Here is a 12,326-nt window from a genome sequence, read left to right as displayed (position 1 = left end):
GATTCATGTAGAGAATTAGTTGGGTATTCAGAATATATATATATATAATTAGTTGGGTATTCAGAATATATATATATAATTTACCCATATCCACAAAACATCTTCCAGGTGTAATTTGAAGGTAAATACAAATATTTGGGAGATTTTTCTCTCTAAAAAAAGCTATTTTTGACCCCACCATGTCATGAAAAAGAGTCAAAATAAGACAATGTAGGGGTTTCAATGTTCATACCATGAATGAATGAAGTAGCAAGTCCTGGGAACATATACTCTAAAGAACAGTCAGAAATAAATCATACACCATCCACTATGACTATACAATTCTTACAATTACGTACCTATTAAACAGAGTGTGACCAGACGTGTGAGGCCCCCAACAGATCGCCGACTCCCAACGTCGTGTGTCGTGGATTTTTCGTTTGACTATTTCTCTTATGACCGGATCATCATTATTTTGCTGGCGACTGTCGATGGGAACACCCGTGGTTTCACAAAGTAGAAATATAATAAATCATGAAACAAAGAAAGGAAAAACACAAACGCCAATGTTTCATATATAATTGACGTGTGAGCGTGTGTCTTCTCCCCGTTCTATCGATGTTACGTTTGTCTGTCAGTTGCAATTCATCTCTATTTCTAAAAAACTGTCCAACCATTGTCGCTATCAACTCCGATCTGTCGCAACCGGCAAGTTGGCCTTCGGGACAAGATCAAAGTGTAGTATCTGTTCTTCAGATGCTGCACTTCAATTTCTTGTTCTCTGTCAGTGAAGAAGAAATCCTTCACGACTGAGACAATTTTAATTTTTGTTCCTTTTCTCCGCGTTAAAAAACGACCCTGGTGTCTAACTCTGTCCCGTGGGGAGGCATTGTAAATAGGAACTAACTCTCTGTGTCAGTATTTGAAGTTGCCCCCCACCCCGACTACCGGAAGCTGCCCTTCCGTTTTATCTGTTCTGTGGGTTTCTATTGTCATTTTCAAATCTGCAGGCTTGATCTAAAAATACCTACAGATTCATTGTTTGCTATTTCCTATTTTATTGTTTATTGTAGGACATTTTCTATTCCTTTGTCTACTGCCCCCTCCTTCTCAGCACTTAGTGACTCAAGTCCACCTCAGGTCCACTTTATAGTATCACAAGAGTTATTAAACCTGACATAGTGATATGGTGGTGATTTACTAGTGACTTATGAAGAGGCTTTTAAGAGATTTCTGATTGAAATATTTCCTTGTAGAAATTGGTCCAAACAATGCATAAAGTCACTTAATATACGGAACTAGAAAGAAAAAAAAGAAATACCAATTAAGGTAAAATACTAGCTAACAATAAATGCTAGATGGATAGATTTCGACTCAGAAAACAGCAATTTTCCCTCCTTTGTCAGAAACATTACTCATGGAATATGAGGACTAAAGAACAAAATAAGGGAAGCAAGAGTTATGAGGCTGCCGATAGTAAACACAAGGTCCACATTCTACTATCCTCATCAAATGAAAAGTAAAGTTGGTTTTGACTTAACCGCCTGTGAGCAATGTGGCTTGTGTTTATGTAAAACCTGACTCCTGAACTGAATGAAAATGAAACGCTGGTGGGTCACTGTCAAGATTACTGCAAGATATTTTAATATTTTTAGCATCTTGCTACAATGTTGACTTATTGGATCCAATGGTTGCTGGTGGGTCAGAAAGCAAGATACAGCTACTTTTTTTTCTTTTTGCTAAATGTTAACCTTAAAAAAAACAAAGAATGAAAACACTACAACAGAAAAGGAAGTTGTGATTAGGAGTTCACTGATTAATCGTCAGGTAATTGTCGGCTTTATTGGTTATTTTGTTGATTAAACAGTAAAAGGTTGATTAATCGGTAATTGGGCAGTTAATTACTTTTCTTTTTCCTATTAAATTTAAACTATTTTATCACTGCCAAGTGACTCATCTTATACTTTGACACATTAACACAGCAACTGCCAATTTAACTTGACATTTTTAATGTCTGGCTGCTGTTATGGCTTTATGCTTTTCTTTTCTTTTTAATGAAATTACAAAATACAAAGTATAATTTCCAATTCTTAAATGAATATAATTAAACAACTAGATAAGAAAATATGTAATTACAAGCAAACTACAAAGTACAAATTCCAATTCTTAAGTGAATAACTATAAGCTGAAGTTCTGCTTCCACTGAAGCATGCTGCGGTGGTTACCTCTGCTCTGCACCTGCTGCTTCTCTACTTCCTCTTCTATTCTTGCTGCCTACCTTCTCTGCTCTCATAGTATTTAAAGCTGAATATTCTTAAGTTGTAATGCAGAAACATTTGAGTTTCTCTATTCTACGGACACAGCCTGTTCCTTGTAGGTTCATACATATTACCACCTGTACTAAAGAGCTTCTCACTCTCCATGGATGAAGGTGTTCTTCCGCATTTTGAAGCCAGTTTACTCAGCAGTGATAAGGTCTCCTATGTCTTTTTCGAACATTGAAATGGATCATCATCTCTTGCAAGAAGAGGTAAAACTACGTAATGATCAAGTTCTTTTGTGCACTTATGAATAAGGATTTTGCTCTTTTTGAGTTTAGATTGTACTTTTGTTGTACTTGCAGTTGCGAAATTTAACTTAGCCTCTACCTGCCCTAAGCTTGGATTTGTTACTGTAGGTTTATTTGAAGCTAATTTATCAAACCGGCTTGAGGTATATACAGTTTTACTTTCACTGTGAGCTTCTTGACTTTCAGCAGAGCTTGAAGAAGTGTATCTTGATTTTGCTTCATTATCACCAGTAGAAAGTAGACGTAGAATCCAATTCTTAAGAGTTTTTTTGATGTAATTTTTATTTTAATTTGAATCTTGGATCCAGGAAAGTAGACGCACACAAGTTTTTATCATTTAGATAAGATGAAAATCTTGTTTCCATTGATTCACTGAATTGTTCAACAGAAGTAAGGATTCCACTCAAGTCAGAAATATCAGAATTAGATTGGACAGCTTTTGACAGAAATAACCTCAAAGCTAACATTGTAGATATTATTGATATGGTTGAAGTTCTGTTACTTACTTCTTTGATGATTTCTTCAAATAAACTCAGTAACTGAACAAATTTTTGAAGAAAAAACATTAGAAAGTTGTTATTATCAACAGCATACATTATAAGAGCTTTTCGTTGTTCTAAATTCCTTTTCAGCAAATATGTTGAATTCCACCGTGTGATCACATCTTGAATGAGTTTTTCCAAATTAAGCTGATCCTGTTTTTCAGTTAATTTGTTGATTGCTAGTGGAGAGCAATTAGAGTGAGAGACTGTATTTCTGTTAATTGTAATGACTGTCATCACAACCTCTTGTGAAAATGATGTCATTTATTGAGAATTGCAATGTATGTATGAAGTATGACAGTGACTCTAAACCACATTCCTTGACACCAGCAGCCATATTTGCTCCTGAATCCCAAAAGACTAAGAAAACTTTATTGAAGACGAGTGGGGTTCCCGGCATTGCCCAGGTGTTTAGGTGGTGTAGTAAGGAACCCCAGGGAGGAGGAGGGGATCAAAAAAACAGTAGCGGGGGTGCCCGGGTGTGTGTAGATGGCGTAGTAAGGACGCCCCCCCCCCCAAAAAAAAGTGGTAGTAGGCAGCCCGGGTGGAACGACATGTTGTATAAAAAAAATTTTAAAGTTGGCAGTAGGCAGTCTGGGTGGAAAGAGGTGTTGTTTAAAAAAAAAAAGTGGTAGTAGGCAGGCAGGCTCAACCCGTAAAAAAACGTGACATCTAAACCGATGTCTCCATCACATGACTGGAGGTTCAGATCCAACCAATACGATGTCTTGTGAAAATGGTGACGCAAAAACCGCCTCCCCCTTGTAGAAAACTGCCACATTTAGAGTGAAGGAATTAATGTTTTTGGCCAATTTTTCAATATTTGTCTTCTGAAGGATCGAGCTTGAAAATGATACTGGTCTGGTCACACACACGCATACACACACACGCATACACAGATTTTACCTTTTATATATTAGATTTTATATTTATCAAGAACATTGTGCAATTTTTCACTTATTCTTGTGTGTGTATCAGGAATCGAACAATTCTAAACACAGCTCTGCAATATCTGAAGTCATTCGAAAGCCTATCAAACTCAGAAAAAGAGCATTATCTGTTGCAGCTGCCCAAATGTTTGTAATCAAAGAAATCCTGCTAATTTCCTCAAGAGGCAATTGAATTTTTGTTTTTACTTTTGTAAATATATCTGAAATTATTTCTCAGTGAAGTACTTTCATGATGGAAAACTAATTTTTGCAATAACCCTATAAAATTCAGTGTCAGATGTTACAGAATAAAGTTGAATATCAACATTAATCATTTCTCATTTTTTTTTTTTTTAATTTTCTTCCTTTAAAGATTGTAATGCTGGGTGTGGGGCAGCCAAACCAGCTACCAACATTGCCCTGCTTTTTATTGAAACCAACCGAGAGCTCTTTTTAGTATACTCGTTGTTCCCTTAAGTGCAATTGTCTGGATCTCTTTTGCACTTGGTTCACCAGGAATATTAGTTAGATCTTGTGACTTATAATCATTAATATCCCAAATTTTCTGCTTGACCAATATTGATTCTACAGTTTTGGTGTTTCACTGGAGGCTCATAGTGTAGAGGACTAGGACATATAAATCCTAATCCCGTTACAAAAGAAAATAATGAAACGAATGGAATTGAAGGAAACAAAAACTCAATTGATGGGATGGAATAAAAATGTCGTTTATTTTCTGTTGGAAATAAAAATGGTTTAGGTGTAACACATGTTCATTCAGGCGTTGACGACTACATGCGTGGAAAAGAAAGAAATGAAGTCGAGGACGAGAAATGGCCGTCTCACACGTAGTAAGGGAGTGTTTGCCTCAGCAAAACCGTGCGTTCATGATAGCAGTCGTCCACGTGCAAAAGTCTTCAACACCCAGAGCTATGGACGCCAAACTTGCCTGGTCAACAAAGCCAGGCGAAAGGGAAGAAAGAGGAAGTTGAATAGTGTCGTGGACTTTTATATCGGGGTGAGTGTTCTGACTGTGCATGTCTAGAATTCCTTTCAGGGGAAGTGACGTTTCGCATGTGTGCGTACTTGTACGCGTATGTGTGCGTACATGAGGATGTGTATATGCGTGCATGCGTGTGCGTATGTGCGTGCATACATGTGGATGTTCGAACAATAGTTTCTGACACTTGTTTTTAAAATATCTATCCCTGAACATTTATTGTGTTTCTTTTTCTTATCTGCAACTTTTTCTTCTTCTGCATTAACTTTTTAAAGATGGTTTAACATATTAATCATTGCAAAAGTTTTTGCTTATTTGCCACCCATTGATATAGTAGTTGACATAATTTGCAGACAGATGTATTCTTATTCTTGAGATTGACATCAAAATACTTCCAGTAGAAGTTGGTTGGTATCATGATTGATGGTTGTTGTCAATATTTAATTAACTTTTACGTATTTAATTTACTTATGTCTAATATCTAATTACAGGATGGAACGATAAAATTGTCGCTCTAGAAAAGATGACAGGATTCCATTTCCGTTTGATGAAAATCGTTTTTTTTTATTGTTGCTGACCATCTACTAGTTGGCCAGTTGTGTACAAATCCCAAGAGCGAAAGAAGTCTTCTATCATGCCTGAAAGAGACACAATGTTCAATGAACAAGATTGGAAATGCGCCACTGTACACCTCATACTCTGTACTAATCCAAGTTACAACAACAGGACCATTGCCAGCACCCTCAAAATGCAAATGCAGACAGTTCAATGCTTGAGAGTACAGCTCAATAAAGTTTCTGGCCACAGTTATTGTCTTCGGTGTAGTTTCAAATGAGGGCCACATCATGCCACCTCACATCTTCAAAGCCGGCTTGAAAGTCAACACCAAAGTGTACCTAGATGTGCTGAAGAGTGTGGTGATCCCCTGATGCAATCAATTGGACACTAGCAGAGCCTGGGTGTGACAGCAGGACTCGGCACTGGCCCACAAGTTCAAAGAGACCTAGGCTTGGCTTCAGAAGGAGTGCTACGACTTTGTATCCTTCTCTCACTGCCCCTCCCCCACTCCTCCCCCAACCTAAACCCGCTGAATTACTTCGTCTAGTCATAGATTGAGAACATCCCTAACATGACCTCCGACAACACCAAAGCCAGCCTGATTGCCGCCATCCGTCAAATATTTGCCAAGCTTCTGCTGGCGCTTGTGGAAAAGGCATGCTTCCAGTTCTGGACATGTATCGAGGCAATGATTGAGGCTGAAGGTGGCAACATTGAATAGATGTTAACTCTACTACATAATCAAGTTACCTGAATTGATTTTTTCAATAAAGGTTTTAAAATAAAGCTGTAGTGTTGTTTTCTTCATGGCTACAAATTTATTGTTCAACCCTGTAGTAATTTATCTCAATAAACTATGCATTGTTCAAACCAAAAATAAAAAATATATATGTTATGGTAGCACAGTTTCAAAAATGAGGAACAAGAGTACGACTGATGAAGAATGCTTTAATTTCAGTTTGAATGTGGCCACAATTTACCGTACAATTCCTCAATGCTAAAACTGAAAGATTGATACACCAGTTCTTGCCAGATTACCGAAGTTAAACAACATTGAGCCTGGCTAGTACCAGATGGGTGACCATTTGGGAAGGCTAGATGCTCTGTATGTACCTTCTGGGAAGGTTGGGCATGGGGCCAGCACCCTCACCCCGTAAAAAGAACTAAGTCGGTACAAAAGCATCTCCAAAGTTGTAGATGGCAGGGGCTCAAGTTCCATGGAATGGACTTTTTATGACAACAATATTTGCTAATTAATCAACACTAGAAAATTTGTTAATTGGCTAATTAATCAGTAATCGGACGATCAAAGTACAATTAATTAGTAATCGGCCAGTTTGTTTATCGGTGCATGCCTGAAATGAGATGGGTATATATGTTGATGACACCACACTCTATAACAGGCACGACAGGAAAACAAATGAACATATATCTAAAGAAATGGCAGAAACACTAGAGGATGACCTCCAATCATTACAAGAAACCTTCTCTACCATCTATAGCAATGGCCAACGACTCTTTATCTGAGAGTACGTCTTTCAAGCTCCTTGGCCTAACGTCCACAGGAAACATGAGTTGGAACAATTACATCGAGGGCATTGCCAGGGCCGCTGCAAGGAAGGTAGGCTCTCTCTACCGAGCTAGAAAACTACTAACACCCGAAAGTATCCTATACCTCTATAAGGCAACCATTCGCCCATGTATGGAGTATTGCTGTCATATTTGGGCTGGAGTATCTGCTACTAGTCTCTCGCCCCTTGACAAGGTTAAAAAGAGAGTCGCAAATCTGATAGGCCCTGAACTGACATCTAAGCTTCAGCCTCTGTCCCATTGACGAAATGTTGCATCCCTCTGCCTGTTCTACAAGTATTTTAATGGTGAATGCTCTGATGAACTGCAAGCACTGCAAGTGAACACCCTCGACAGACCCGACAGGCTGCAAAATCCCACCCTCACACTGTAGAGATCCCTAGATGTAAAAGATCTTTCTACTCCAGTAGTTTCTTCCCCAGAACCGCTAGACTTTGGAATTCCATTCCAGGTCCCTATTTCCCTAACTCTACTGACGTTCAGAAGTTCAAGTGCAATGTGAACCAACATCTTGCTGCCCAAATCCCTACATAGTACCCTAGTAGTTGTTGCCCCTGATAGTAGCCCCTCTACACCAAAGTGGCAATGTGCCTTGTTTGGGGTGAAAATGTAATAAAAAAAATAAATAAATAAAAATAATGCCTAGTTGTGACTACTTGTTGTTTTAATGTAACAAGAAAAGAAATGCGATGATAGTTGCAGAGGAATTGGAGTTTTTATTAAAGAAAATTGCAAATTTTATGACTAAATGAAGATTGATCGTCTTGCAACACCATTTTGAATATAATCTCAAGAAATAAGGGAGATAACTCAATGTAATATTGCAGTGCTTAGGAATTCCCATTTATTCTTTAAAAATCATTTTATTTATAAAAATAAAACTACTTGATCAATTTAAGTGACTTTTAGAATAAGATAGATCTTTTCAGTCATGGGTGTGTACATAATACAGATTTTTCTAAACAGCGATGCAATTCATGCAGTGCTACAAATGGTGTGAGTGAAAGATATTTGGGGGAGGATGATTGGCTAAGTTCCTATTGAAATAGTAGAGATAAGAAAAAAATAAAAATAAATGAATAAAATAAAAAATAAATAAATCTGAGATATCTGATTTTTCATAAAGGACTTTCACCCTCTATTTATTCCCTTTGCATAAAACTAAATCAAATTAATTTATAGCTCACATTTGGGTCCTTTACGCCAATCAGATGTGTTCTGAAATTCATGATGATCAATTAATTTAGGATAATAACTGCAATACTTTTAGATGGCATCTTTTAAGTTACTACGCTATTTTATCCCAATTCAATTATCTCTAATTTTAAAAACTCCCTTCGTATTCTTGTTTCATTTTATTTACTTAATCTATCACGGTTATATTTCCAGACACAATCTTTTAAATCTCTACGATATTTTAACTTTTAGACGTAATCCACTATGCTAGTTTACTCTAATTTATTATTTTCTCTCATAAAATGTATATATGTATATAGACATCTAATTTACATAAGGAAAACATGCTGCTCTCTCCCATCATTATATATAGCCCCAAATCTTGCGACTCTCTCGTCAGTGACCATCCCTCTTGAAAAAGCCCCCATAAATCGGGCAAAACATTGAGTATTCAGGTCCTTCCACCTCCATTTTATTTCATATCGTCGGATTTAATCCAGCTCAACAATCAATACAATATAAACATATTCACATACATAACTTTATACAGAGATTGGAAAGAGAACGTGTTGGTGGATGTTTGTACTTTTTTTGCTTTAGTAGAAATAACTGCTTTAGTGAACATGATAAATTCCATCATAATGTAATTGTTTTTATATTTGCGTTTGTAGTTACCTTGATGTGACTCTTGGGGAATATTACAAACATCTTTCTGACCCTTATGAACGAGCCCGGCAGCAAACACAGGTCAGTATTGCATGGTATTTACATGACATTTACTTAGTCATTAGCTAACCAATAATTATACTGCTTTCTAGAAAGAATACAACCTAATTTTTTTTTAAATATACTGAAAGATCTTTGTGATGTATGTACATGTCATGAAACGGAGATGTCATATTCCAAAAATTAAGTATATTGATCATGTAGTTTTATTTTTAACTAAGAAAATCAAATCTCATGATTCAACAAAAAGGGATTGTCTCACATCGCCATCTTGAAAAAAAATAAATAAGGGTAGTTAACTCCACAATAATTAAAACTTTACGTTACTATTTCAAAGATGTCAGCACATTTCTTGTGGCCTTTTCTCTTAGTAGGTCTGCAATCTGCAGCATATGCATGTATGCATCCCACCAAACATGCATCATTGTGCATGTTTACAAAAGCCCCTGAATATTTTAAAAAAGAAAATAGGGCCAATGTTTTTAGAAGACCACCTCCTTCCTCAAACAAATTTCATCAAAATCAAATAATGAAAAAGTAAGTCAAGATACTCTTAATTAGTAACTTTTTATTACAAAAAAAATATAACTGTAATTTAATCATTCTTTCACTGAATTATGCAAATAAATTGTCAAATATAAGCTTAAAAGTGTAAGAGCAGCATGTTTTCCTTATGTATAAACAATAAAAACATTAAAGAAGGGAGGCACATGGGATGCACATGATAAGAACATAACCATTATATATCATTTTTTGGTTGGAATCCTTGAGATGAGTAATTTGTGTATTCATTTATTTGTGGACTGTTATCCTCATCTTCATTGCTTCGTTGCTTCACCACATTTCGGCCAGTTCATCCCCTGGCCTTCTTCAGGTGATTAACTGCAATGGGATAGGAATGCTGAGTCTTGTAACTGTATCCCCATACATTATTGCCTTCCATAGTTGCTGTTGCTTCACCACGTTTCGGCCTGTTCATCCCCTGGCCTTCTTCAGGTGATTAACTGCAATGGGATAGGAATGCTGAGTCTTGTAACTGTATCCCCATACATTATTGCCTTCCATAGTTGCTGTTGCTTCACCACGTTTCAGCCAGTTCATCCCCTGGCCTTCTTCAGGTGATTAACTGCAATGGGATAGGAATGCTGAGTCTTGTAACTGTATCCCCATACATTATTGCCTTCCATAGTTGCTGTTACTTCACCACGTTTCGGCCAGTTCATCCCCTGGCCTTCTTCAGGTGATTAACTGCAATGGGATAGGAATGCTGAGTCTCGTAACTGTATCCCCATACATTATTGCCTTCCATAGTTGCTGTTACTTCACCACGTTTCGGCCAGTTCATCCCCTGGCCTTCTTCAGGTGATTAACTGCAATGGGATAGGAATGCTGAGTCTTGTAACTGTATCCCCATACATTATTGCCTTCCATAGTTGCTGTTGCTTCACCACGTTTCGGCCAGTTCATCCCCTGGCCTTCTTCAGGTGATTAACTGCAATGGGATAGGAATGCTGAGTCTTGTAACTGTATCCCCATACATTATTGCCTTCCATAGTTGCTGTTACTTTACCACGTTTCGGCCAGTTCATCCCCTGGCCTTCTTCAGGTGATTAACTGCAATGGGATAGGAATGCTGAGTCTTTTAACTGTATCCCCATACATTATTGCCTTCCATAGTTGCTGTTGCTTCACCACGTTTCGGCCAGTTCATCCCCTGGCCTTCTTCAGGTGATTAACTGCAATGGGATAGGAATGCTGAGTCTTGTAACTGTATCCCCATACATTATTCCCTTCCATAGTTGCTGTTGCTTCACCACGTTTCGGCCAGTTCATCCCCTGGCCTTCTTCAGGTGATTAACTGCAATGGGATAGGAATGCTGAGTCTCGTAACTGTAATCCCATACATTATTGCCTTCCATAGTTGCTGTTACTTCACCACGTTTCGGCCAGTTCATCCCCTGGCCTTCTTCAGGTGATTAACTGCAATGGGATAGGAATGCTGAGTCTTGTAACTGTATCCCCATACATTATTGCCTTCCATAGTTGCTGTTGCTTCACCACGTTTCGGCCAGTTCATCCCCTGGCCTTCTTCAGGTGATTAACTGCAATGGGATAGGAATGCTGAGTCTTGTAACTGTATCCCCATACATTATTGCCTTCCATAGTTGCTGTTACTTCACCACGTTTCGGCCAGTTCATCCCCTGGCCTTCTTCAGGTGATTAACTGCAATGGGATAGGAATGCTGAGTCTCGTAACTGTATCTCCATACATTATTGCCTTCCATAGTTGCTGTTGCTTCACCACGTTTCGGCCAGTTCATCCCCTGGCCTTCTTCAGGTGATTAACTGCAATGGGATAGGAATGCTGAGTCTTGTAACTGTATCCCCATACATTATTCCCTTCCATAGTTGCTGTTACTTCACCACGTTTCGGCCAGTTCATCCCCTGGCCTTCTTCAGGTGATTAACTGCAATGGGATAGGAATGCTGAGTCTTGTAACTGTATCCCCATACATTATTGCCTTCCATAGTTGCTGTTGCTTCACCACGTTTCGGCCAGTTCATCCCCTGGCCTTCTTCAGGTGATTAACTGCAATGGGATAGGAATGCTGAGTCTTGTAACTGTATCCCCATACATTATTGCCTTCCATAGTTGCTGTTGCTTCACCACGTTTCGGCCAGTTCATCCCCTGGCCTTCTTCAGGTGATTAACTGCAATGGGATAGGAATGCTGAGTCTTGTAACTGTATCCTCATACATTATTGCCTTATATAGTTGCTGTTGCTTCACCACGTTTCGGCCAGTTCATCCCCTGGCCTTCTTCAGGTGATTAACTGCAATGGGATAGGAATGCTGAGTCTTGTAACTGTATCCCCATACATTATTGCCTTCCATAGTTGCTGTTACTTCACCACGTTTCGGCCAGTTCATCCCCTGGCCTTCTTCAGGTTATTAACTGCAATGGGATAGGAATGCTGGGTCTTGTAATTGTATCTCCATACATTATTGCCTTCCATAGTTGCTGTTGCTTCACCACGTTTCGGCCAGTTCATCCCCTGGCCTTCTTCAGGTTATTAACCGCAATGGGATAGGAATGCTGAGTCTTGTAACTGTATCCCCATACATTATTGCCTTCCATAGTTATTGTTGTCTCATCACGTTTTTGGCCAACTAAACCCCTGGCCTGCTTGATTGAAACCATTATATTCAGACAATGCTTACCTGGAACCGTAGAGATTCAACACCTCTATCCATCT

General features: G+C 38.4%; 1 protein-coding gene across 1 annotated transcript in view; it reads left to right on the top strand.

The window, feature by feature from the left end:
- Positions 1 to 12,326, top strand: part of LOC145293896 (cilia-and flagella-associated protein 96-like) — a 64,644-nt gene that overhangs the window by 36,249 nt on the left and 16,069 nt on the right. The window contains exon 4 of the mRNA XM_080140671.1: positions 9,015 to 9,090. Within this exon, the coding sequence (XP_079996797.1) occupies positions 9,015 to 9,090 (76 nt within the window). The remainder of the gene's footprint in view (positions 1 to 9,014; positions 9,091 to 12,326) is intronic.

Source organism: Euprymna scolopes, chromosome 15 (assembly GCF_053919585.1).
Source record: "Euprymna scolopes isolate OS-2025 chromosome 15, ASM5391958v1, whole genome shotgun sequence".
NCBI classification, from domain to species: domain Eukaryota; kingdom Metazoa; phylum Mollusca; class Cephalopoda; order Sepiida; family Sepiolidae; genus Euprymna; species Euprymna scolopes.
Note: the sequence above shows the minus strand (reverse complement) of the source record. Positions and strands in the feature narration are given on the sequence as shown.